Source organism: Callospermophilus lateralis, chromosome 4, assembly GCF_048772815.1.
Source record: "Callospermophilus lateralis isolate mCalLat2 chromosome 4, mCalLat2.hap1, whole genome shotgun sequence".
Classification (NCBI taxonomy): domain Eukaryota; kingdom Metazoa; phylum Chordata; class Mammalia; order Rodentia; family Sciuridae; genus Callospermophilus; species Callospermophilus lateralis.
Genome location: NC_135308.1, coordinates 79,029,934 through 79,056,928, shown reverse-complemented (window position 1 = coordinate 79,056,928; position 26,995 = coordinate 79,029,934). Strand labels below are relative to the sequence as shown.

Sequence of the window (26,995 nt, the reverse complement as noted above, 5' to 3'; positions counted from 1 at the left end):
TTTAAGCTACGTTCTAAGTACTGTGCTAACTAGTGGAGACACAAATATGAACTATACTTACCTACCCTCCTGATGTGGGGCAGACAGCCATATAACTGATGAATTCCAGGGGGAAAAAAGTCGGGGGGGGGGGATCGTTGGAGGGAACTGAGAGTTTAGAAGAGGAGAGTTTGTTGGACCAGACTCGGGAGTCACATATGATAATCTCATCTACTTGTCATAACCCTTTAAGAGCCTCTCATAAAGAAGGAAGCTGACCATGAGACATTGAATACCTTATATAATTTCCTTAATAAAGAGCTGAACCAGAACTAATGGGGGCTCTGTCTGAACCCTAGAAGCCAAATAGTCTTGTATTCCAGGTCACAGTCTCTTCTGGCCATGTGTTTAGCATCATTCAGCTCATTCTTTAGAGGCCACGTGGGCTCTTCAAACTGGGAATAATGTTTATTGGGTGATCTGTTTCTTTGTACCTCTCATCCTACAGGCTAAGACAGCTCAGTTACTTAAGCTTTCACCAGCTCGCTGAAGCAATCAGAGCAGAAAGCAGGATGTGAATCTATTAAACTTTTTTCACGTACATTAATAAGTACATATTAACAACCCTATACCTGTGGCCTTTGAATTAGTATAAAATCCGAAGAATTTGCATTAATTCTCTGAGGTCTGGACCTTAATTTTACCACCTGTGGGCTATGGATTAAATTATATGCAAATTACCTTTCAACATCTAAATGCCAAACAGTCTTAAGATTTTATTGTTCAAGTTCTTAACTGCTGTAGCAAGAATAATTTCTAGTGTTTGACAAATATTGGATGAGTACATGTAAAGGGTTTAAAAAACGTGTGGTTTGAGTGAAGCGCAGCGTAATTTGGATGCCCTATTTTATCTCTCTTAAAGGTCAATTTCAGGTGTAAAATGTCCTGGGGGAGGAGAGACTCTTTGCCCTGCTCCGACAAAGGCACAGCAGCGCGGGTTCCGCTGGAAACCCCAAATTACAATCCAAACTTCACATTCACCCTTGCTTTTCTTTACTCTCCAACCCCGCCGCCGCGCTCCAGCTCCAGGCGGATTGGTGAGTTGGAAAGTGCACCAGGCGCCTTTAAATGCTAATGAGAAGAGATGCCCAACTCTGGAGCCAAGTTTCCCCACCCTCTTCCCTCCCCGCCCTTCCCTCGCTGGCCGGTGCGCCGCCTAGAAAAACTTGTGCGGGGCCATTTTTGGGGCAGTAAGATCCAGCGAGGAGCCCAAGCGCGAGCGCGCAGCCCGACAGCTCGAGCCGCCTCCGCCGCGAGACGCCCCCTCGGCCGCCGCCGCCTGCGCCGCGAGATCCGCACCGGCCTCCCTGAGAGCGAGCCCGGCCGTCGCGACCACCAGCCGCGCCAACCGCCGACCAACCGCCACCGAGGTGCCCGAGTGAGAGCAGAGGAGGCGGCATGAGCGAGGCGGGCGAGGCCACCAGCACCACCAGCACCACCCTCCCGCAGGCTCCGGCGGAGGCGGCCGCCGCGGCGCCCCAGGACCCCGCGCCCAAGAGCCCTGTGGGCAGCGGCGCGCCCCAGGCCGTGGCTCCTGCGCCTGCCGCCCTCGTCGCAGGAAACCCCGGTGGGGACGCGGCCCCGGCAGCCACGGGCACCGCGGCCCCCGCCTCTTCAGCCACCGCCGGCAGCGAAGACGCGGAGAAAAAAGTTCTCGGTGAGTCAGCGTGGGATGGTCGGTGCTGCTCCAAGTGGGGAGGCCGGCGGCCGGCCCCCGAGCACGAGTGGGCAGCTCCCGCTAAGTTCCCACCGAGTCAGGTGAGGCTGACAACTCCGGGTCCCCTCGCCCCGGTGCAGGTTGCCGCTGGCCCTGCAGGCGCTGCCAGGTGAGCGCGCCGCGCCCTGCGCTCCACGCGACCCTTTGCACCTTCCTCCTGAGTCCGAACGGCCAAGTTGGGGTCTTAACTTCTGTTACACAAGCGGGCACTGCCACTCATTCTTCTAGTAGAGAATGCTTTTATTCAAAAAGAAAAGGGGAGTCCATCTGGGGAATGAGACCCGGGGTAGGGATCCTTGTGGATGTAGTGATGCGACAGACACGTGGGCCCTGGACAGTTCTTGCTTAGTATATCGGAAAGGACAGCATTTCCTTTGGGGACGCAGAAGGCGCAGAAAGAGACGCGGAGAGGAAAGTGGAAAGACTGCCGCGGAGGCTCAGGTGTCTGTCCCCGACGCCCTTCCCACATGGGCTTGGGAAAGACGCCATGCTTCAGTCGGCCACATGCCGGCAAAGAGATGTTGCAATCCTCCCTGGGAAACTTGGGTCTTGGTCTCGCGTCCTCCTCCCCCTTGTGTGCCCACTGATGCAAAGAGCCTTTCAGTGTTCACCAATCGCTACACGTTTCCCTCTTCCTGGACTGTGGGAACGCACGTGGTGTAGCAGCTGAAAAAACTTCGTCGGAAGTGGGGTATGACGTCTGTTCAAAACACGGTTACCTTGGGACTTGTGACTTAGGAAGGGAAACAGGAAGATGAGAAGTTCAGATCTGGGGGGCAGAGACTTAGAAAGGGTTTTTGTGATGGTTATTGGTTTTGTCATATATTTCAGTGTTCTCATCTGTTGAGAAACGCCCTGAGTGAGGCTTTAAACAGGCTTGCGAAGCAGGTGGGTGGTGAATAAGCTCACTTGAAGGGTGTGTGCGCATAGCATTCACCCTTTGAAACAGGAAAGTTAACAGATGGTGTAGGATGCTTCAGAAAAGTTTTTCCTTGTTTTGGGTGGGGCATGTTTGTGTGATTTCTCTGAGCCTTGCCTCCCAATTAGAGAGTAGAGGCAATAATGCAAAGAAAGATAACAGGATTTAGTGTTCTCCACCTTGGAGATCACTTTTCTTTATCCAAGAATTTTTGGTCAAGTTTCTGCCAAACAGCATGCAGAGTATAACCTGTGTTTAAGAAATTAAATAACCCTCTTTTTATGCTGGACTTAAAAAAAAAAAACTTAAATCTATTAATATTATAATTATGATATTGTTTCCACTGAGTATTTTTTGAAACACCTCCAATGCAAAATTTGCGGGAGAGACACTCATGTCATCCAGAGCATTGTTATGTTCTTAATAATATGCTATTTTCAACAGAAGCTTTTGCATTTTTTTCATTTAATCCTGTACCTTTCTTAAATAAGGAAAGCAGATATTATCCTTAAAGATGAAGAAAGCGTATCAATTACCAACTACTGTTCTGTTCCTACCAGATCCCCTGGTGAGGACTCTGAAGTCTTTTATCTTCCCCCAGCTAGATCCAAACTGTCTCAAAATGAAGGACAGCCTTCCACATGACACTTCAACACTGTTTCTCTCTGTCCAGTGTGTTCTGCCATCTTCTGTCCTTTGCCAAGCAAACACATGGATGCCCAAAATGTGCTAGACACAGTGCTGACTGAAATGGATATCTGTTCTTGGATTCTCTAATTCTAGTTTTTCACTGGCCTTAACTTCAGCAGTTTGTAGAGCACATAGTCCTGGGAAAACATTTACATGGGTAGAATAAAACTTCCTTTTTTTTTTTTTTTTTGGTACTTGGGATTTAAAAACCACAGGTACTTATTCCCACCCCTTTTTATTTTTTGATTTAGGGTCTCATTAAATTGCTTAGGGCCTCTTTCTCTTTCTTCCAGGCATTTAACCACATCTCCTTCCCTTTTTTTTATTGATTTTTTAAAAATAAATGATAGCAGAATGCATTACAATTCTTATTACACTTATACAGCACAATTTTTCATATCTCTGGTTGTGTAAAAGTATGTTAATACCAGTTCATGTCTTCGTACATGTACTTTGGATAATGATGTCTATCACATTCCACCATCCTTGCTAATCCCCTGCACCCTCCTTTTCCCTCCCACCCTTCTGCCCTATCTAGAATTCATCTATTCCTCCCATGCTCCCCCACCCTACTCCTCCCCTCCTTCCCTTTTTAAATACAGTATTTAGAGATGGGGTCTCACTAAATTGCTGAGGCTGGCTTTGAGCTTTCTGATCTTCCTGTCTCAGCCTCCTGAGCTGCTGGTATTACAGGTATGCCACTGCATCTGACAAGGGCCTCTCTGATAGCTGAGGCTGTCTGTCCTCAAACTTGCAGTCCTCCTGCCTCAGCCTCCTAGTGCCTGGAATTATAGGGTTGGGCCACCATGCCTGGCTGAAATAAAGCTTCCTTGTACATTATGGAAGCCTTATAGTAACTTCATTTACATTTCCCCTCAAGGTTGCCCCGCTTTGTAACACTCTTCCCCTTGCATATATGAAGTATGTTTATAATTATGGTTTTAAGAAAGAGTGAATGATATTGTTTGATTAAAGTCCTTGGAAATAGTGATAGAATTTGGATTTTTGTGGGTGGGGGTGCTTGGGATTGACTTTACAAATGAGCTACATCCCCAGCCATTTTGAGATAGGATTTGCTAAGTTGCTGAGGCTTGCATAGAACTTGTGATCCTCCTGCCTCAGCCTCCCAAGTTGCTGAGTGCCATCACTCCTGGCTGAATTAAGAATCCTTATCTTTATTTTTCTAGGTTGTTAATTTTTGAGCAAATGAAAAGAAGCCCAAAAAAATTATCAAACTGGCCTCTTTGTACATTTGCATCTGAAAAATCAAATGTTTTTTCTTCCTGGCTGCTCTAATTAGAATGGCCTCAAACTAAAGATTTGAATTTGCACTAGAGAATGCTTAGTCAATGTGGGCTGAATGACTTCTGCACCCCCCCCCCCAAAAAAAAAGCTAAAATATCAAGCTTAGCAGTCTAACAACTCAGAACTAACCCTGCCCACAACATAACGTAGCAAGTTCTAATTACTATTTTAGTTTTGAATTTTAAAAACTGAAGCCTTATTATTTATTTTATAGTGCAGCAGCTTGGATTAATGTTAATTGTTACTTCCATTCTCTACTTTTATTTTAAATTGTAATCTTCTGTCAGGTTCTGTTTCATTGAATCTAGATAATTCTTTATGCATTTCCTGAATTTACACATAGGTATTTCCTTAGAGGCATTAAATTTGACATTCTCAACTGATTCCAAGAACAATATTTAAAATAGTTAAAGTAAATATCTACAAAATACAGTTACATGAAGTTAATAATTTGTTTAGATCTTTTTCTCTTAAACCTAAAATTTGTCATTCTATAGAAATGGTCTTGCTCATGACAGAATGTAGAGTCAATAATCAAGTTAAAGGGGGATTTTATAGAAAATGTCAAGTTTAATTCCCACCTACTGAAGAGAGGAGGGTAAACTATGAAACAGCCAGAATTATTCACTGTGGTTTGAAAAGCCTGTTACATCATGTCTCAGGGTGGTAAGTACAGAACTGGATTGAGACAGCATCAGTTCTATTAATACTCTTGACTCCTGGTAGGCTCCCATTTGACTAGAAGATGACTGTTTTATAGACTGCCTAGTAACAATAAACTAGGGGGTTTCTTATCCAGGTTTATTTAGTGTTTCAAGTCTGAAAATGGTGTGGTAAGGTCATTCACTTATCTACACTCCCCCTCAAGGTTGCTCCTCTTTCACACTTACTGAATTTTTCTGCATTAATACTTGGAATTTGAATCTTAAGCAGCACTTTTTCTCCCAACATTTTCTTAATTTTTAATTACTGCAGAATTTAATTACTGTGTAGAATTGTGACCACTCTGGCTTACAACTTTAATGAAAAGTTGAACAAAGAAGAAAGGTTTAGTTTTCTGAAAAGTAACTCCTTATGATATCTTGCTCCATTTTCTTTTCCTAATTTATTTTGGAATTAAGCTGTTAATGGTTTACTCAGGTATGTTTAGGTTTTGTATAATGTTATCAAGATCTTAGTGATATAAGCTTTATCTCTTTGTAGGTCAGATATAATTTATCTGCTTAATTCCATTTTAGCCACCAAAGTCCTTGGCACTGTCAAATGGTTCAACGTCAGAAATGGATATGGATTTATAAATCGGTACGTATGTGTACATCTGTGTTTTAAATTTACACTTATGTTGTAGCACCTGCAGTTATAAATCCTTTACCATACTTTTAATGGGTTGTATACATTTTTAAGGTTTATAAGCACTATATTCTCATTTTTAAGCAACTGGTCATTGAATTTTAATTAAAATATGTCTAGAGCACTAACAACTGATTTCAAAGTGTCTAATCATTAATAGAAAAACATCAGAAATTGGAAGAATAAATGAGTATCCATAATTTCACAGATGGAGAAATGGAGTCTGAGACTGGTCAAGCAACTTTCCTTAGGTCACACACTAGTCAGTAACAGTAATTGAGCTGGATCTGTACCCGGGTCTGGTCCAGGTCCTCAGAGGAAACTAGTTTTCTTTAAAGTATGGTAACTCATAACCATACAGGATTGAGGATACACCAAGCTCTTGAGAATTAAGATGTTTTAATAGAACATTGTAGTTTTCCTGCATCCCTCCCTCTTTACACAAATTCTTCTAGTTTCTTCTTTGTCTGTTTTGGTGAGGTAGGGTGGGGTGGAGTGGTGGGAAGGTTGTTTTAAGTTTCAGTGTAAGGAGAGCCTAGTTCACAGCTGTGCCCTGTCCTTTTGACTGTCTTGCTTTGCTTTTGCTGGGAGGAAAATCTGGGGCTCTGGTTACATACCATGTGATTTAGGAAGAGATGAGAGGAAAGGGATGTTTCTGTATGTTGAGTCCTGTGTTTGGCTTTAGCACTGTGGTAATGTGGAAGGGTAGGATGGGTATTTTTGCAGAGTTAGTTTTTAATGAGGATGGATTCTAGGTGTCAAAATTTAGAGGATACACAAAAATTTATGTTGTAAAGGTCTTGAGATCTGAAGTCATGATACATTGTTCTTTAGGTTTATCCACATATTTAGTACCTCTAATGGTGAGTTTTTGTCTCCCAACAGAAATGACACCAAAGAAGATGTTTTTGTACATCAGGTAAGAGGAATTGTAAATATTATGTATGTTGTATGAGGAAGGGTGTTTATAAACTGCTGCTGTTTCTCTGAAGCGAATCCTACAACTTATTGTATTCTAAACTCTTTCTGTGTTTGAGACATTTTAAGAGTGCAGATAAACTCTCCTGTCCCATCATTAATTATTTTTCAGTTTTAATTTTGCAGATGAGTGGAGTAGTTTAGTTGAACCAGTTTTTTAAAGCCTGCACCCTTAGCAAAAACCGTTCTGTTTCTGTATTAGCCCTATTCTCCTTACAGGGCGGGTTCTCTTCAGTGTTTGACTGCAATCATCTGGCTTTTGCATGGGTGTTGGTTAAAGCTCCTATAACTTGAGGTAAACAGCACAGTGAATCAGATGGTTGGAGTGTGTGTATCCAAGATGTGAGAAAACTTCCAATTTCCCAAGGCAGTTCTCCTATTAATATAAGCATGCTTAGCACATGTCCAAGTCAGAAGATCCACCTTCTCTTATGAAGGAAATGTAGAAAATGGCTGAGGTATATACAAGAGGGGCATCTGCTATAGCTGTCTTTCTTTCTTTACATTATTAGACTAGGATATTATTTATCCTATTATGTGTCCTAGAATACTTGCTTTAAAATACAGAGAAGTTGTACCTATGTTGGCTATTCTTTTTGTATGTTTAGCCTTCAGTGAATTGCCTGAAATAAGTGTTTTTCATGTAGTATGGCAGTAGGTACCAAATGCCAGTGCATTTACCTGTAGGTCTCAAGCATCTGGTTTTCTGTATTTTTTGTGTCCTATTTAGGTTTGTGTATGTGTTGGGATGGAATTTGCTTGTGGAGATAGCAGTATCTGAAAAGCTCTCTGGTTGTGGTTTTTCTATCCTTTATATTTCTGCTTGATTGGATATATTTTCATTTTTACATAGATAATTTGAGTAGTTTTTTTTTTTTTTTGGATGAGATACAGTATAGCATACTGAAAATAAAGTGTCACTTGTAATATCTGGAGGTTCATAGACATTCCTGGGTAAGAGCTCCATTCAGTGACTGTTAGAGTAAAGGAGTTTCTCTGTGCTGGTGGCCGGCTTATTTGCCTGTGAGTTTATGACCTGATTCCAGCCCCATGAGGTTGTGTGGTGAGTCACCTCTGTGTTGAGGCCTGCCCAGTTTAACAGGAAAAAGGGAACAAGCCGGTAGGGAGGGGCTGTTTTTGGGATGGCTGAACATTCGTGCAGCGTGCGCAGATATCCTGTCCTGAGCTGCCTTTTTTCCTCTGTGGGTGAGGTCTCTGCCCTATTGGCTCAATCTTTTTTTCCCCCCCTCTGCCTCCTACTCAGAGTAGGGGAAGGGCCGGATTACACATGCCTAATCGCTTTATAAAATAAGGTTGACCTAGTTCCATGCAAACTCCAGAGCCCCTTTAACTGTTTAGGGATACCAGCCAAAGAAATGGAAATTTGTTGCAAGAGAAATGTTCTCTCCCTTTCATTGATTGAAAAAGGGAAAGGGGCCTTTTCATAAGCAGATATTTAGGCAGAATAACATCTTCATTAAGCTTTTAATGAGTTATTGGAAAACCTGTAGGGAGTAATTATCAAGTGAATGAAGTGATGGGAAAAATATTCAATGAATTTCATACAGGTACAGTAGAGGGATCTGAATTTTCTCTACTGCCTTCTCCCCATCAGGGCTGTTAGCTTTGTGGCTTCAGATAAATCACTTAATTGTCAGCCCAGCATTTCCTTATCCACAAAATGGGATGGCAGGGGAGATGCCAGATTATCACTAATATTTTGATTCCTGAAGTAATTATATTTATCAGGTGGTGCATGCCTGTAATCTCAGCAACGTGGGGAGACTGAGGCAGGAGGATTGCTAGTTCAAGGCCAGCCATAGCAACTTTGTGAGGTTGTAGCTTAATGGTAAAGAACCTCTGAGTTCAAACTCCAGTACCCCCCAATGCCTCCCCCAAAAAGGAATATTTATCTCCTTGGCATTTCTTTTTATTGTTTTTTTCTGTTCTTCATCACCCACCACATGTTCACATTTTATACATTCTTTTAACATTTACAGTTTTGTCTAGTCTACAGAGCATCTGTACCTAAAATTTGTGCTTGTGTGTATGAAGCTGCACTTCGACTTTTGAAGCTTAATGGTTTGACGTAACTAATCTATCCAATATGATGATGATCAGAGCAAAACAAGTTTGTAATAACTATGTATTTCTCTTTAATCCACTTGCCAAGATGAATTTTGAAGAACAATAAACCAAGAAAATAATGGACTGTAGTTTTGTAAGGTTTTTGTTGTTTTGGAGATTCAGAGTAGTAGAAGAATGATAATAGTAATAATAGGACAATAGTTGCTTCAATCAGGTTCAATCTGTAAATTTGATAGTGATGAACTTGCTTTAATATTGAAATACATCTTAAATGCAATGTTTGTTTTTTTGATAGACTGCCATCAAGAAGAATAACCCACGGAAATATCTGCGTAGTGTAGGAGATGGAGAAACTGTAGAGTTTGATGTGGTTGAAGGAGAAAAGGTGAGAAATTGTGGTTGCATTACAAACTATACTGGCATATAGCTTTGTGGCATAAAAAATGGCCTTTGGATTTCCTATGAATATTTGTTGGATTTTTTTGTATGAGAGGAGTAAGTGACTTTTAAGCAGAAATAATAGTAGCAGCTGGGCATAGTGGTGCATGCCTATAATCCCAGCGACTTGGGAGACTGAGGCAGGAGGATCATGAGTTAAAAGCCAGCCTCAGCAATTTAGGGAGGCTCTAAGCAACTTAGTGAGACTCTGTATCAAAACAAAGAGAAAAAGGCCTGGGGATGTGGCACAATGGTTAAGCACTCCTGGGTTCAATCCCTGGTACCAAGAAAATAAAAATAAATGAAAGGAATAATAGTAGTACATTCTTATTTTTTAATTGTTTTTGGTGATAATGGGGATGAAACCCAGGAATGCTCTATCATTGATCCGTGTTTCCAGCTCTTTTTATTTTTTATTTTTTTTGAGACAGAATCTTGCTAAGTTGCTCGGGCTGAGCTCAAATTTGTGATTATCCTGACTCAGGCTTCCATGTACCTGGGATTATAGGCTTGAGCTACTGAGCCTGGCTTAAGTAGAAATATTTTTCATTATTAAATGTCATTACATTCTTTGTGTTATTATTGTTTTGTAGTTCTAGGGATTTAATCCAGGGGTGCTCTACCTCTGAGCTCTATCCTCAGCCTTTTTTTTTTTTTTTGAGGCAGCATCTTTTAGTTGAGGCCTCAGTCTCCAAGGTCACTGGGATTACAGGTGTGTCTCTCTTCACCTAACATTCTTCAGAAAATTAAATAAGACATTTTAAAAATTTTATTTAATAAATGATAAACACTGGGCTGGGGATGTGGCTCAAGCGGTAGCGCGCTTGCCTGGCATGCGTGCGGCCCGGGTTCGATCCTCAGCACTACATACAAACAAAGATGTTGTGTCTGCTCGCTCTCTCAAAAAAAAAAAAAATGCTGATGAATGGGCTGGGGTTGTGGCTCAGTGGTAGAGCGCTTGCCTAGCACATGCTAGGTTCGATCCTCAGCACCACATAAAAATAAATAAAATAAAGATATTTTTTTTAAAAAAATGATAAACACTGATTGTGAAAGAAGCTAATTTCCCCCAATTTATAAAATGCCCGTTTGATTTTGGAACCAAATATTTATAATTTGTTACATGGCATTAAAAATAAATAGAAATTGCCTGGCACAGTGGTGCACGCCTATAATCCGAACTGCTTGGGAGGCTGAGGTATGAGGATCACAAATTCAAAGCCAACCTTAGCAACTCAGAGAGACCCTGTCTCGACAAAATAAAAATGGCTGGGGATGGCTGGAGATGTGGCTCAGTGGTTAAGCACCCTTGGGTTCAATCCCTGGTACTAAAAAAAAAAGAAAGAAAAAATGCTTTAGGGCAGAAAATTTATAAGACTAAAGTTTTTGGATTGATTTGTAGGCACTACTATATATAGTAAAGCATATTTTATTCTTAATAAAAGAAGGCTCACATTGAATATAATCACTCTTCTTTCTTTGGGTCTCAGAAAACTGAGGTGTTTTGATAGCCATGTTTTTTTCAGAGGCTGTCAATCCAGAAAGCCTATGGGTCATCTTGAAGAATTTTTTTATGCCATTATTTATTTAATTAGAATACTACTAAATGTTCCTCATGTTTTGATTTTAATCAGTAGTCTTTTTGTAAATTTGCTGTGACAGGGAATCATAGTAGCCGAATGAATGATAAACTGATTGACTAACTCCCATGCACCTGCCCTTTCCACATGCATATAAAGTCTGATAGGCTATTTTTAATGTCCTTTGTTACAATTTTACTTTTACATTTTTGAAGCATTATTTTATACTTTGGCTCCTGAGATAGGAATGCTTATCTATTTCAAGCACAATAGGAAGGTATAAAGAGGAATTGCTTGTGTGGAGACTGTTTTACTTAATCAAAGATCCTTTCTTGTTGGTGCCAAGGTGGGAGAAGTTTTACTTTCAGTAACTTAGTGCTGACTTGGTGTGGCACATCACTGCAATCCTGTCTACTTGGGAGACTGAGGCAGAGGATCAAGTTCAAGGCCAGTCTTGACAACTTAGTAAGACCCTGTCTTGGAATAAAATTAAATAACTCAGTGCTGCACAGAGCTACTTGAGTAGGGATTCTCTTGGTACTTCTTGGGGTAACCTAAGTTTCAGCATTTTAGGAAGATTATATTATCTCATTTCTCTACCATTGAGGAATATTTATTTGGAGGTTGTCTGTTCATTTTCTTCCTCAGGGTGCTGAAGCAGCCAATGTGACTGGCCCAGATGGGGTTCCTGTGGAAGGGAGTCGATATGCTGCTGATCGGCGCCGTTATAGACGTGGCTACTATGGCAGACGCCGTGGACCTCCCCGTAATGTATGTTGAATCTGTTTCTAATTAGTGATTGGAAATTTTTTCAGCCAGTTGTGGTGGCAAACCCCTATAATCCCAGTGACTTGGAAGGCTAAGGCAGGAGGATTTCAAGTTCAGGCCAGCCTGGGCAACTTAGTGAGACCCTGTCTCAAAAGTAGAATTAAAAAGATGGGGATGTAGCTCAGTAGTGGAGTTGCCCTGGGTTCAAATCCCAGTATCACAAAAACAAAACAAAACCACTTAATGAAATGGAAACAAATGTCTTATATTCTCCTGGAGGCAAGACAAGTGATTCCCCCACTTGGAAACTTGCCGGTTAGCAGTTTTATCAGGATGTATTTGGCTGCAAGTAACAGACATTTTTGTAATAAGGAGACTTAAAAAGTAGGCAGTGCCAAGATTATAAAGGCTTTATCTTCATTTCTTTTCTTTCCTCTGGCCAAACCTAGTCACGTGGCATTTGCTGGCATAGGGGATGGGATTGCCACCCATCTCTTAAAATCTGTTGTTCCTTACTTGAAACTGACACTGTTGACCTCAAAGAAAATTAGTATTTGGTTAGCAAGGAAGAATGATGAATAGTTAGAGAATAGGCAGTCAAAAGTGCTGGCCACAAAATGTGATTTTTCTCAGTTAAACTATTTTACTTAGTGAAACATTTTGCTACTATTTTATTTATTTATTTATTTATTTTACACAGGTAAACTGATTATTTATTGAATTAAAAATCACACTATATATAAAACAAATCTCTATGTAGAGATTTAATGCATCATAATATATAAAATATTTTTAGAAAGCCAAGATGCAAATTACAATGATTATGAATATAAAATTACTATTTTAAAGTGAAGAAGCAATGAGGTTTTTGGTTCTTTAGATTGATCCCTGTCTACGGAGGCTGAATTTAAAGGGGTGGTCTCAAGACTTGCATAAAGAACCCTTATAAGGTTGTAAAGACCTTATTAGATTTGAGTTTATTATGAATTGATAATGTGAGATAATAAAATTATCTAGATTTTTATCTTTTTAGAATAAGAACCAAGGTTCAACACCATAGAATAAAACTCAGGGTGTTTTGTGAGCACAGGATGGGCTACCTATATCTTGCAAAGAAACTTCAGAAAAATATCAGAACAAAACCTGCAGATTGAGAATTGACATACCTTCTACTTAAATGCTTTTGTTTCTTTTTCTATCATATTCACACCCTGGCTAAATTGATTTTTTTTTTTCCTCATGTTTGTTAGGATGTTTCACTTGTTCCTATATTTTTCTTTTATTTTGTACTTGATTTTTAAGAATTAGCCAGATTGTTGTGGTAGGAATGAGCTATAGTAGCAGTTTACTGCCTCATGTTAACTTACAAGTTCATTTCAGATACAGAACTCTATCTGTGATTAAATTGACTCCTAGTTGATTCAGAAGTAAAAGTGCCAGAAAAATTGTCAAGTAAAAATTTTTTTTCAAGACTTTTTCCTCCATAAGCTAGAAAAAATACTTAGAAATAAAAATTTCGAAATTCTTCCAAGTATTTATAAGTGGAAGTTTTCTGTTGTAATATCTAAATATTGACAACTTGTTCATTGTTTGTCGAGTATGGTCAACACAGGTGGTTTTATTATTATTGTAAAGTTCTTTTTAATTTTTTAATGGTGATGTGATATAGTAATTTAAAACGTAAACAAAAATGTAAAATGGTTCCCTTTATTAATAGGGGTCTATTTAGAAATGGTGATGACAAATAGTAATATTTGTTAAAATATTTTAAAACTAATATTTCTAAAAATATAAAGCAGTCCCTTGGTTTTTAAACTTTTGGTTTTGGGATCTATTTATGCACTTAGATTTTTTTTTTTTTGAGGATCCTAGAGTTAAAGTGTGTTTATATCAATACTGTTAGGCCATGTGTGGGGGTACATGCCTGTAATTCCAGTGACTTGGGAGGCTGAGGCATGAGGATCACAAGTTCAAGACCAGCCTCAGCAACTTAGTGAGGCCCTCCCTGAGCAACTTAGCGAGACCCTTTCTCAAAATAAAAAAAGGTTTTGGGGTGTATGTAGCTCCATGGCAAAGCACCCTTGGGTTCAATTCCCCAGTATCCCCCGACACACACACACACACACAAAATCATGTTAGAAATTAAATTTAAAATAACTCATTATACATTAATGTAACTAACATTTATTATGATTGGAGTGGTCTTGCCTTACACATTTACATATCCTTTGTATAGTTTAATAGATTGGTGAACTCTCATTTATTCTGTATTTGTCTGCCCATAGATTGCATGTCATTGTAACCTGTGAAACCCAGTCACTTATGAGAGATTAATGGAGAAAAGAAAAATAGTACCTTAGTATGAGGATATTTTGATTTTGCTGACTTTGGAAGGTTTCAAAGACTCCACCACATTTTGAGAAGCATCTTAGGAAATATTCCTCTTAGGTTACACAGGCTCATGCTGGAAGCAGTGGCGCATGCCTGTAATCCTGATGACTTGGGAGATTTAGGCAGGATTGCAAATTTAAGGCAACCCCTGGCAATTTAAGGAGATGCTGTCTCAAGCTTTAAAAGGTTGCAGGGGCACTGGGGATATAGCTAAGGTCCCTGTATTCAATATCCAGTACTGCAAAAAAAAGTATTCTCATAATATCATAAAAATGTAGATTTTCTTGATGTTCCCCTTTGTCCCAATGGATGGTAAATGTTGGAAGAGACATATTTAAATGAGCCAATTATTACAAATTGTGTAGATGTCCTTTGGGTGGTTGGTCAGCTGGTCACCCATTCTAATTAGAGGACTATGAAATTTGTTACAGATTTATTGCTCTTGCTTTTCTGCTTGGTGTTTCATCTGCATAGATCTACTTTAACCTTAATGTAATTTATCCCAGGGAATCCCATGATAACTTGGGCTAAATGCATTTTGTCTGTATATTGAAAGGGATTATTGTATTGCTTTGGGAATATATTTTTTTTTCCTTCTGCTTTTGGTGTTAATCATCCTAAGTGTGGTGTTCTTTGGTCCTTCTCTTGCTGAAACTTCCTCTGAACCTCTGTTTCTTTGCTTCGCTAGTACGCTGGGGAGGAGGAGGAGGAAGGGAGCGGCAGCAGTGAAGGATTTGACCCCCCTGCCACTGACGGGCAGTTCTCTGGGGCCCGGAGTCAGCTGCGCCGCCCCCAGTATCGCCCTCAGTACCGGCAGCGGCGGTTCCCGCCTTACCACGTGGGACAGACCTTTGACCGTCGCTCACGGGTCTTTCCCCATCCCAACAGAATGCAGGTAAAATTGCACCTGGAACTTCTCAGCAGTCCTCACCCTTCCATCCTTCTTTGCCTCTTCCTCCTCCTCCTCCTCCTCCTCTTCCTCCAACGCCAAGAGCTGGAAATAAAACCTTGCTTGTGGCTTCCTGATGCTACGAAAGCTGAGGCAAGGCCCTCATTGGGCTTTTTCAGAGCATTGATTCTAGAAACATCTCTAAAAGCACAACCACATGAGCTATGCCTGTAATAGAAAGGTAGGGTAGCATTTCTGGTTTATAGGAAAAATAAAGAGAAAGTAGGGATACAGGTAGTATGTTTACAAGCTCGCACTCCAAAGGTACAGACGATCTGAATTTGAATCTTACCACTGCTGCTTATGATCTGTGATGTTTCAAGAAAGCTATATTTTACAGACCAAGTCATATAAAGCATGCAACATTATGCCTGCAATAGAAAACACTTATAAAATACCAAATTTATATGAGGTGATCCTGATTTTAAAAAAACTAACAAAATAGAAGTTGTTGGATGTTTTATTCTCTCTTTTTAAAAACTACACAATATTATTAGTAGAAATGTTATGAATTCACTGTTCTTAAACCAACTTTGCATTTTCCAGGAAGTAGGAAAACCAGGGGTAAAGTGTCATATTTTTATCACTAGCTACTTTTTCCTCCTTTGTGTCCTAGGGTTTTCCTCTCCCTGTCTTTCGAAAATGTTTTGACTGAACATTATGTTCTGTCTGGTCTTTGCAACTCCTATCCCATCATGCATGACTGTGTTCTTTCTACATTGCTTCTTGTTTTTTTCCCTTCTACTCTTCAACAGCTGCCCCTGACAAATGTGCTAAAAATAACAAGCAGACTTACATATATGGAGACCTTGGGTACATGAGACATAGTAGGTTTCTTTAGGGCAACTGTGGGCTTCTAGGAAATTAGGACAGGAAAAATTGAGATTGTGAGATTATAATATCTATATTTTTGGTGTGTTATTATTATTGCCATTATATACACACACACATATCCTATTTTATGAGAATATAGTATTATTTTCCATTCATTGTAAAAGGAGGATATTGAGGGGCTAGGGATACAGCTCAGTTGGTAGAGTGCTTGCCTTGCATGCACAAGGCCCTGGGTTCAATCCTCAGCACCTCAAAAAAAAAAAAAAGTATATTTAACCTTAGGAATTAAAGATTCCAGCAAAGTGACTCCTTAATGCTCTGTAGAACATTGCAGATGCTAGTTGAACATACGTGCTTGTTCTCAATAATCTAGCTGCATGTGCTTGTTTTTAATGCAGACTGACCTTTTCACCCATTCCATTTTGGAAGTAGAAGCCATCTTAGATATCCTCAACAATTTTCCCTTTTTACCTCTTTGCTATACATTGCAACAAGTTTGGGTATTAAGTGACAAGTTTCCTAAAGTCAAATCAAGAGCAACAAATGAAAATTCCCAAGTTCCTTATAATTATGTCATTTCAAGGTTGTCACTGTAATATGCTAAAAGTATAGGTTGATATGTAGGATGTTAAAAGCTATTGATAAATAGAAAGTTTATACAACATTCCTTTCTGTATACAATACTATGAAATTTATTGGGTGCAGTGAGGGGAAATGATGGTATCCAGGTCAGTAACAATTATGTTAGGCTTCAGAACACAAAATAGCATGATCTATAAGTAACTAAAATGATTTCATTTTTAAAGACAATAACTACATGTTTGGAAATTAAGTAGACTCATTGAGCTAATACCAACTATTATCACCTAAGAAAATATTTGAAGGAAAGGGAGTGACATTATTTGGCATCTACCAAGTGGCAGATGTGTGGAATCAGTTCTTACTCTGTCCTCTCTACCTTATTAAAATAGACGTCTAGATTTATGAAATTGGCAGTGGTTTCCATATATACATAGATTATATATAATTTTTTTTTGCAAATGAAAAGATTTGAATATTTTTGAAAAAACTGACATTTTTATCCAAGGTGATGTTGTTAAGAGGTGGTAGAAATTGATTTAAATTGTTCATGTTTTCCTTTTCTCTCATTCCACTAGACTCTTATGCTTTAAATATTAATTGATGTTTTTGTCAAAGTTTTTGAAGAAGGAGCAGTTTTGTCTTATTCAGGAAACTAAAGGCAGGCTTGTGGTTGGTGTGAGTGGTAGGTATGAGATCTTAGGGGAAATTGGGCACCTTGATAGAGCACAGTAAAGGACTTTTGTCTTACTTGAAATATGATGAGAAGCCAGAAGAGGGATCTGATCAGAAAAGAAAGAAAAATTCTTGGGTAGTTATTGGACTGTTTCATGGAGACCAGACTATGGGAGACTACAGCAGAAGTCAGCCACTGTGATTTCCCAAAGCACAGATAGTAGTGGGTTGGGTTAGAGACTGGCAGTAGAAGGTGGGAGTGAGTGGTCAGGATTGGGACATGTTTTAAAAATAAATGTGTGTTATAAGGAACAAACAATACCTTTGTGGGTTTTTTTTTTTTTTTTTACCTGAACAAATGTAGGAATATTGAAAAAGGTTGGATTTGGGGGGAAAGATGAAAAAAATTTGGAGATCTTTCCCCTGTGTTACAATTTACATTCAATCTGGGCATGGTGGTGCACACTTATAATCCCAGTCTCTCAGGAGGCTGAGGCAGGAGGATCAAAAGTTTAAAGCCAGCCTCAGCAAAATCGAGGTGTTAAGCAACCCAGACCCTGTGTAGTTTTAGTATTAAGGTTGACAAACTCTCTGGAGCTCTCTGAGTGGTGTTTGAAAAGACCTAAGGAAACCTTGGTCTTTCAGCTACCAAAGAAGATCATGCGCCAAGCTAGAGGTAGCCTCTGAAGGGCAAACATGGGACTGCAGGTATAATTTGGAGTCATAAAATGCTTGAAGCTATAAAGCAAGATGAGATTAACTATGAGTGCAGGTGAGAAAATGATCTTGGGACTGAGTCTGGGACATATAGTAATAAAGATTAGGAAGATGAGGGATATTGTCTGGCAAAGGACATTGGGAAGGAACCTCAGAGCAAGTATTTTAGGAAAGATATGTGTTTAGATGCTGTTCATCAGTAGAGGGAATTATTAGGTTTGGAGGTCTGTGGTATGGGGAGGGCAAAGTTTGATTGGACTGAGATAGTAAATGGAAAGAAGTTTATGCTCCTGGAGTGGTTACTGTGGGTGGCAGTGGTACTAATGGGGGATATTTTAATATATTTGTCTATAAAGGAGCTCAAAGAAATGGGTAGTGACTCCAGGAAGATGAGATCAGGACAAGAATTTTGTGTTTTACAATTTCATATTTTACAATGGTGAGTTCCCCCTGGTGTGTTACCCCATTTACCTCACCAGCAACTTGGTTCTAAAGCCATTAGGTGGGGCTAATAAAGAGATTACCTATTTTACACACCCACCCACCTATGTACTTATTACATATATTCGCATGTATACAGGTAACTACATTTCTTTAGTTCTTTCCACTAAAAGGTTCTGAAAGTAGGAATGCTCTTAACAGCATTGAGCATACCTGGGCCCAAGTTTTATTTATTTTCCTCCTAATTACCACCACTCTTAAATAGAAGTTTCTTTGGTGATACAACTGATTTCAGAACTAGGGCAGAGAAAATAAAATACAAGCCTGGAACATCTTGTGCCAGAAAGCAAGGAAATTTTTCAAAGAATGTTGGAGACATGTCAAGAGAACATGAGCCAACCTGAAGGGATTCCTATTGGCCAGTAATGATAGTAACAGAATATAACTCATTGAATAAAATGGAAAACTATGAGTCTATACAGATATAAATAATAAATGAACATATTGAAAAAAAATTTTTTAAGAGAGTGAGAGAGGGAGGGAGAGAGAGAGAGAGAGAAGTTTTTAATATTTATTTTTTAGTTATTGGCGGACACAACATCTTTGTTTGTATGTGGTGCTGAGGATCGAACCCGGGCTGCACGCATGCCAGGCGAGCGTGCTACCGCTTGAGCCACATCCCCAGCCCCCATATTGAAAATTTTGAAGATCAAGATTTTATAGACTGAAAATACATCCCTTTAAAATGATTAATAATGGGAACAGGCTCCATGCAGTGGTGCACACTTATAATCCCAGCAACTTGGAAGACTCAAGCAGAAGGATCATAGGTTCAGAGCCAGCCTCAACAACTCAGTGAGACCCTAAGCAACTTACCAAGACCCTGTTTCAAAATAAAATATGAAAAGGGCTAGGGATGTTGCTCAGTGGTTAAGCACCTTGGGATCAATCCCTGGTACCAAAAAAAAAGAAAAAAAGAGGAGGAACAGGTCAACTTTTAGCAGAAGATCCTGGCAGATGCTACCTTTACCACTTAGCAAAAGGAACATTGTCAGTAATGGTACAAATTGAAGCCATCTGCCACCTAATGGGATACAATGAGAAGAATGCTGTGTCACCTCTGACTTTCTGGTCTCAGATGCATGAACTAAGTCTAGTCATTATGAAACACCACACAATCCAAATTGTGGGATCTTTTACAAAATATTTAAACTTGTCAAAGTCCTGAAAAACAAGTAAAGATTGACAAAATGTTCCAGACAAAAAAAGACAAATTCAACACATGATTCTAAACAGGTGGGGGTTTTTGTTTCCTATTAAGGATATTACTTAAGACTAATGGGTAAAACTTTAATGGGTCCCGAGGATTAGATTCTGTACTTCAACTTTTTTCCGTAAGTATGAGATTGTTTCAAAATTTAAAAAGTGGGCTGGGGATGTGGCTCAAGCGGTAGCACGCTCGCCTGGCATGCGTGCGGCCTGGGTTCGATCCTCAGCACCACATACAAACAAAGATGTTGTGCCCGCCGAAAACTAAAAAATAAATATTAAATTCTCTCTCTCTCTCTCTCTCTCTCTCTCTCTCTCTCTCAAAAAAATTTTTTAAAAGTGAAAAAAGATAGATGGTACTTCAGTGCATTATATACCTTGAAGGGACATTTATAGAGTAAAGAAGGAAAAAAATTTACATAGTAAAGGGAGAGAAGGAGAGGATGAATAGAATTAGCATACTCTAGCTGAGAATATAGAGGATTTGGTTTAGATACAAGCCTGAACCACTTACCTATGTAATAGGAGAGGAGAAAATAAATACACATGGAACAATGCAGAAATTTTCTTCTTAATTATTTCTTTTTTCCTAGTGAAATACGGAGGTTGGTATTTGCCTTTGAAGTGTAGAAGGGTTGTAATTTGCCAAATAAGATTGATTTGTATGCTTATATTGTAAAGAATCTCAGAGCTGCCAGGCATGGTGATGCATGCATGTAACCCCTGTAACTCGGGTGACTATGGCAGGAGGATCACAAGTTTGAGGCTAGATGGGCAATTTAGGAAGACCCTGCCTCTGAAAATAAAAAGGGTTTGGGATGTGGCTCAGTGGTAAAGCAGTCCTGGGTTCAATCACCAGGACTCTTCACCCACCAACAACAACAACAAAAAAAAAAGACTCAGAGCATCAGTGGGTTATTGTTTGTTGTTTTGTGTTTATTTCTTTCCTCCTCCTAGAGGGTATACAGAATGTTAATTTTATTTCCCCAGATTAAAATAAATTACAAGAAGGTATTTTTCTCTGTAGTTGTTATACTTAACACAGATGGTAAAACTGTGAAGAAATCATTAGGGAAAGCATGGTTTTGAGGTTTGGTTTTGTAGTGCTGGCATGGAACTGAGGGTCTTGCACATGCTAGGTAGCCTCTCTACCACTGAAATATACCTCCAGACCATGGATAAGATTTGGATGAACCTTTATAGAGACCTTTAATGTTACCGGGAAAACCATCTTGTGGAGTTTGTAGATCTGAGTTTGAAACAATTGAAAAAGTCTCACTGCTCAAGTGTGGCATTCCATTTCCCTTTATAAAATAAGATTTTATTAAAGACTTGAATGTATCAGGTTTCAAAATGTAAATATTGTAAATTAAGCTGCCCAGAGATAACACAGAAAGCTCTCAGGACTGAATCCTTCTTTTCTTTTTTTTTTTTTTTTTTTAAGAGAGAGAGAGAGAATTTTAATATTTATTTTTTTTTAGTTTTCGGCGGACACAACATCTTTGTATGTGGTGCTGAGGATCGAACTCTGGCTGCACGCATGCCAGACGAGCGTGCTACCGCTTGAGCCACATCCTCAGCCCCAGAATCCTTCTTTTCTATCGCTCACAAACCTCTAATAATAATAATAATAAATAGTTCAGTAAAACTGCCCAGTTTTGCATTTAAGCACTTTTGTTTTTTACTTTAAAAAATATTTGTGAACTACACTGTGGCTCTATTCTTAATCTCTGTGCATGACACTTATTTTCCGCTGTCATTGCCCTCTGTAGGCTGGTGAGATTGGAGAGATGAAGGATGGAGTCCCTGAGGGAGCACAGCTTCCGGGACCAGTTCATAGAAATCCAACTTATCGCCCAAGGTACCGTAGGTACGTAACATTTTCCACAATAATGATGACCAGTTCAAAGACTTGTGAGTGACAGTAGAATGGATGCAGGCACAATGGGTTTGTTCTGTGGATTAATTACATATTTGGAAGATGTGGCTGTTTTGAACACATGCCTGAGTTGTCTGACTCAGTCATGTGTTTTCCTATAGTGATGTGAAATTTTCCTCTTCTGAATACCTAGAATGTTTAGTTATCGCTGTACCAAATCACTATTTGTATTCTGCAACTTTCATGGGATATAAATTAATACTTAATTTCATTAAGTTAAATGAGAAACAGAAATTAATTGGTGAGCAAGTCAATGGAAGTGTTAAAAATGAAAAAGAATTGAGTGTTAGAGTATTTTTAATAACTCAGGTGATCTGGTGGGATTAAATTGGGCTGTGGATCATTGCCTAAACTTAAATTGCATTGTTTTATTTAGTAGTTGTATGTCATTGGGCAAGTTCCTGGACTCTGTTAATTTGTTGCTACCAGATCTGTAATTTGCATATTAAGAAGTGTACAGTGACCAGTAAGATTAAATGTACTGTTTCATCTATGATAATTAGTATGGTACACTCAACAAATAAAGGATATTATTACTAGTATTAATATTAGTGAAGGACTGTTATTTGTACTAGAAGTGTTTCCAATTTCATAGTTTTTCAGATTTTGGACTATTTGGAAACTTTACAGGTTTGAACATCGCTAATCTGAAAATCTGAAATGTTCCAAAGTCTGAGTGTTGTTTCAGCACTCGATAAGTTTGAGTTTGGGATTTGGGGATTAGGGGTACTCAATTTGTACCTCGAAGTTTGTTGATAAGGATTTATTTAGTGAAAGAAAAGTAAGTGCCGGACATGGTGGTTTATAATCAGTGGCTTAGGAGACTGAGGAGAATTGCAGGTTCAAAGCCAGCCTCAGTGATTTAGTGAGGCTGTAAGCAACAAGAGCTGGGATGTGGCTTAGTGGTTAAGCGCCCTTTGGTTCAATCCCTGGCACAGCCCCCTTACCCCGCCCCCCCCCAAAAAAAAAGAGCAAGTATATTATATTGGGAAAGAATGAATTTATACTAGGCTATGTCTCCTTCCTCAAAAGATGACAGTTTTAGGCATAATCATAATACTAAAAAAGTTTAAAAAGTCTCTTCATAGTGTTCCAACTAGAGTAATCCCTAACTGCCTGATCTTGGGAAAGTCATGTTTGGCCTTTTTTGATCTATAATAAAAGCAGCAGCACTTCAAAATCGTTCAAGCAAATACTTATCTCTTCACCTGTTGGTTTTCTAACTATAAATTTAGCTCACAGAATTAAAATTGAAATTAAATATTCAGTGTGAAAATATACTAGCACTGGCTTTGGCAGACAGTAATGTTTTCTGCCTGTGTTTAATCTCCTGAGTTCCCACTAGACTATGCATGAAGGACCGATCAGATCCCTCTTCTTTTTTCCATTTTCCTATCCTTAGTGCCTATCAAATGTACCCGATAGAATCATAGTAGAAATTCAGTGTATGTTTGTTCACTCAAACATGTATTCAAATGAAAGAGGAAAATAATGGAGAAATAAGTTGTTTATTTTTTCTTAACTACAATTTTGTTCCATTTGCTGTATTGGCCTGTGAATGATTCTAGCAGTAAGTACTAATCACTTCACTTTCTACCTTTAACAATAAGCCCTATGTTCTTGAGAATCCCTGTCTTGTGGCACTTGTTCCTTTTGCTTTGTATTCCTGCTCTAGGGGACCTCCTCGCCCACGACCTGCCCCAGCTGTTGGAGAGGCTGAAGATAAAGAGAATCAACAAGCAGCCAATGGTCCAAACCAGCCATCTGCTCGCCGTGGATACCGGCGTCCCTATAACTATCGGCGTCGCCCCCGTCCTCCAAATGCTCCTTCACAAGATGGCAAAGAGGTAGAAGCCAGCCCATCAGGGATATTGCTGCATCATTGTTAATTAATTATGTCAAACTTTAGCATGTAAGAATGGGGCTCTCATGTTAAGGGAAGCTGCCTTTAAGCATGAGTTGAAAGCAGTTGTATGTACACAGTAGATATTATGGAGCACTAGTGGTGCTTAATGACCAGTTGAAAGCCACCCTTCCCTAGTACTAATCTTTTGGTTCACATACATATGAATAGTTAAATTTTGCATGGTTATTTTCTTAAATGTGCCAGAACCCTTTAAACTTCCCACAGCATCAGGGTGGATTCATTTTAGTTTACAGTTTGTTTTGTGTTGTAGACCAAGGCAGGTGAAGCACCAACTGAGAACCCTGCTCCAGCCACCGAGCAGAGCAGTGCTGAGTGACACCCAGCTCCCCAGGCACCTTCACCACCAGCAGGGTAAGAGCATGGGCGGCCCAGTCTTGAGTTGGTATTTTCTTTTAAATAGCACTGATTTCTCAGTAGTAGCAGAAATTTAAACTAGTTCTGTGATTCATCTGTGCCAACCCCTTGTCTCCATTGGGATTCTGGGGAAAATTGTTTTGGTGGTTCACTATCTCTGGGATTGACCTTATTTGGATAAGTTTTGGGGGTGTATACATGGAGACAGTTGATATTCAACTTTTTTCTAGACAGCTTTTAACTGTTAATACCTCTTTAAGAAAACTGATTTCCGTGGCACTTAGGGGCCAATTTGATCATTTTCAAGCCCCTGACATGGGCTTGGTTTTTTTCTTTTTTTTTTTCCTTTGGTAACCATTATTTATTTTGAGGCAGTACAGTGTATTTTGTAACATTCAAAGGGTTTACATATCCAGCACATACTGTTTTGCAGCCCGAGTTTGCTAGGAGATCTTGAATTTTGAGTGGCTTATGGATCCTCTGCTTTCTGTGATGTTTGTCACCTCTGGAGTTTTATATATTTCTTGCTTGTTGCCCTTTTCATTAGTTTTTAGTTAAAAGGGATATAATGAAACCTGATGTTATTTATTAAGACATTGTTAAAATTTTATAAATAAAATTATGGGGTTTTTATAAATTCCTTCTTTAAGATCACTTGCTTTTTTTTTTTTTAATTCTTTTTTAGTTGTTGATAGACCTTTATTTTATTTATCAACTGTTTTGAAATGGCTTTAGCCTTTTACTAAATAGTATTATTTGTAGGCATTGTTCCTAAAGAAGTAATCCAAAATGTGGCAGGAAACAACTTTCTACTATGTACAATTTGACATTGGGGACAAGGCTAACTAATGATGGTAGATATGTATTAGGAGGTATGTTGCAGCCACTAAAATATTATAATATGAAGAGTTATGGATGTTAAACTATTTGTTAAGGCCTCATGGTGGTAATTCTATATTTTTTTACTATTCTGCTTTTCTGATTTATTAGAAAAGTATTTTATTAACAAGTAACAGTTTACAAATCTGTTTAAGATGTATACATCTTGTTTAGTACCTTTGACATGTTTTTAGAATTATGAAAAATCATTTTTGCCTTTTGATTGTTTAACTTGATTATTTTTGACACTTTTATAAGTTTGATTTTAATGTTTTCCAGGTGACCTAAAGAATTAATGACCATTCAAAGTAAAGCAGAAAGCACACCCACGACCTTACCAACACCAAAGAAACATCTAAGCAATAAAGTGGAAGACTAACCAAGATTTGGACATTAGAATGTTTACTGTTATTCTTTGAGAAACTAACAACTGCGAAATGAAAATGTCAGCATATTTTTCCAGCAAGCTGCCATTCCGGGAATGCCTGCACAGAGTACGAGAGAGCAACCTCCCCAGTTTCAGCAACCACTAGGTTTATATTTTTTTCCTGGTTTTTACTGTTTTGGTAATATGAATTGAAAGAAGAAATATTAATACCACATGGGGAGAACCCCAACCAAAGAAATCTGAAATATATAGTAAATGCTTTTTTTCCCTTTTTTGTTGATTTTGGATGCTGGTGCTAAACTTACAAGTGTCATGATTTAAAAAGAAATTTTATGCCCTTCTTATTTATTTCTAGGATGAGGGGAGGATAACATTTTTGCTTTCTTATGTGACTCTCTTTGAAAATGTGCAGTATGAATTCCTCAAAAATAAAATTTTTACCCTTCAAAGGAAAAGATGTGTAACTGGAGTATATTTTCCTATGTCAGTATGTTTTCCTCTCCTTCTCCCCTTGTTCATTCACCTAACTTGGTTAATAATAGCAAATTCAAAGCCAATTATAGGTGAATTAGGGCTATTTAATACATTTTAGTTATGAGTTTGAGATCATAGAAAATTAGATTTCTTTTGAAATGTATAGCTGAGAATTGGCAAGTTCATGTTCAAGTTGGGTAGTAGGCATGAATCTTTTTTTTTTTTTTTTTTTTTTGTGGGGGGGGATACTAGAGATTGAACCCAGGGGCACATCCCTAGCCTTATTTATTTACAGGGTCTCAATAAGTTGCTGAGCTGGCCTCAAACTTGAGCCTCCTGCCTCAGCCTCCTCCTTATTATAGGCATGCACTATCTTACCTGGCTCTGTATCTCATGAGTAATCTTCATTGAGACAGTTTGATGGCCTTTGTGTTAACAGCTTCAGATACACTTAATTTTTTTTTTAAGAGAATTTTGTAATATTTTTCAGTTTTCGGCGGACACAACATCTTTATTTTTTATTTTATTTTATGTGGTGCTGAGCATCGAACGCAGTGCTCCGCGCATGCCAGGCGAGCATATTACCGCTTGAGCCACATCCCCAGCCCCTACTTAATAATTGTTTATAGTTGAATCTAACTTCTTGAATTTTCAGTCTGAGGTTTATAGCACCAAACTGCTGTATTGTATCTGTATGTAGCCGATTCTAGATATATGCTTGGAAGTGGTTCCAGGACACCTGTATACTTTTAAGTCATAACTAGATTGCTTATAATACCTAAGACATTGTAGGTAGTATATAAATAGATGTTACAAAGTCCATATAATAGTTGTGTGTGATACAATCATTTTTCTAAATTTCTCATCTGTTTCTGATCATTTTAAAGCAATTTTAGTATAGAGTATTTAAAATATAAATGTACCATACAACTTGCTGGCACACTGTGTGTTCTCACCAAACATATTTTCTGCTGTTAGCATGTGTATAGTTCTCATTTGTATTTGCTGTATAATATTCTGTTATATTGCTCTTAATAATTGTGCTAATCTATTATTGAATATTGAAGGTTTTAAAATTGCAATTGAAAACTTTATTATTTTAACACCCTCACACTTCCATCCATTTCAGTGTTGGAGCTATTCTGTTTCTATAGAAAATGAAACAATGTGATGAGTTTGGGCGAAAGAATCTAAGCTTTGACAGTAAATACCAGTCTAATTCTTAAACACAAATTGAATGTGATGTAAGTAATCATGGGTCTACAGTAAATTAGACTAGGGAAGCAGGGATTTGAATTCTCATCGAA

General features: G+C 38.8%; 1 protein-coding gene across 2 annotated transcripts; it reads left to right on the top strand.

Annotated features, from left to right (window-relative positions):
* Positions 1-1,209: 1,209 nt before the first annotated feature.
* Ybx3 (Y-box binding protein 3) lies at positions 1,210-25,669 on the top strand. 2 transcript variants are annotated; one of them, XM_076854123.2, is made up of 10 exons: positions 1,210-1,696; positions 5,909-5,972; positions 6,906-6,939; positions 9,382-9,471; positions 11,753-11,875; positions 14,952-15,158; positions 21,500-21,597; positions 23,342-23,513; positions 23,844-23,944; positions 25,106-25,669. In XM_076854123.2, the coding sequence occupies exons 1-9, from the start codon at positions 1,438-1,440 to the stop codon at positions 23,907-23,909; spliced, it is 1,113 nt and encodes a 370-aa protein (XP_076710238.1). In that variant the 5' UTR covers positions 1,210-1,437; the 3' UTR covers positions 23,910-23,944; positions 25,106-25,669. The 2 variants fall into 2 exon arrangements, with proteins under 2 accessions (XP_076710238.1, XP_076710239.1); XM_076854124.2 differs by lacking the exon at positions 14,952-15,158 and having other exon boundaries at positions 1,211-1,696.
* The last annotated feature ends 1,326 nt before the right edge of the window (positions 25,670-26,995 follow it).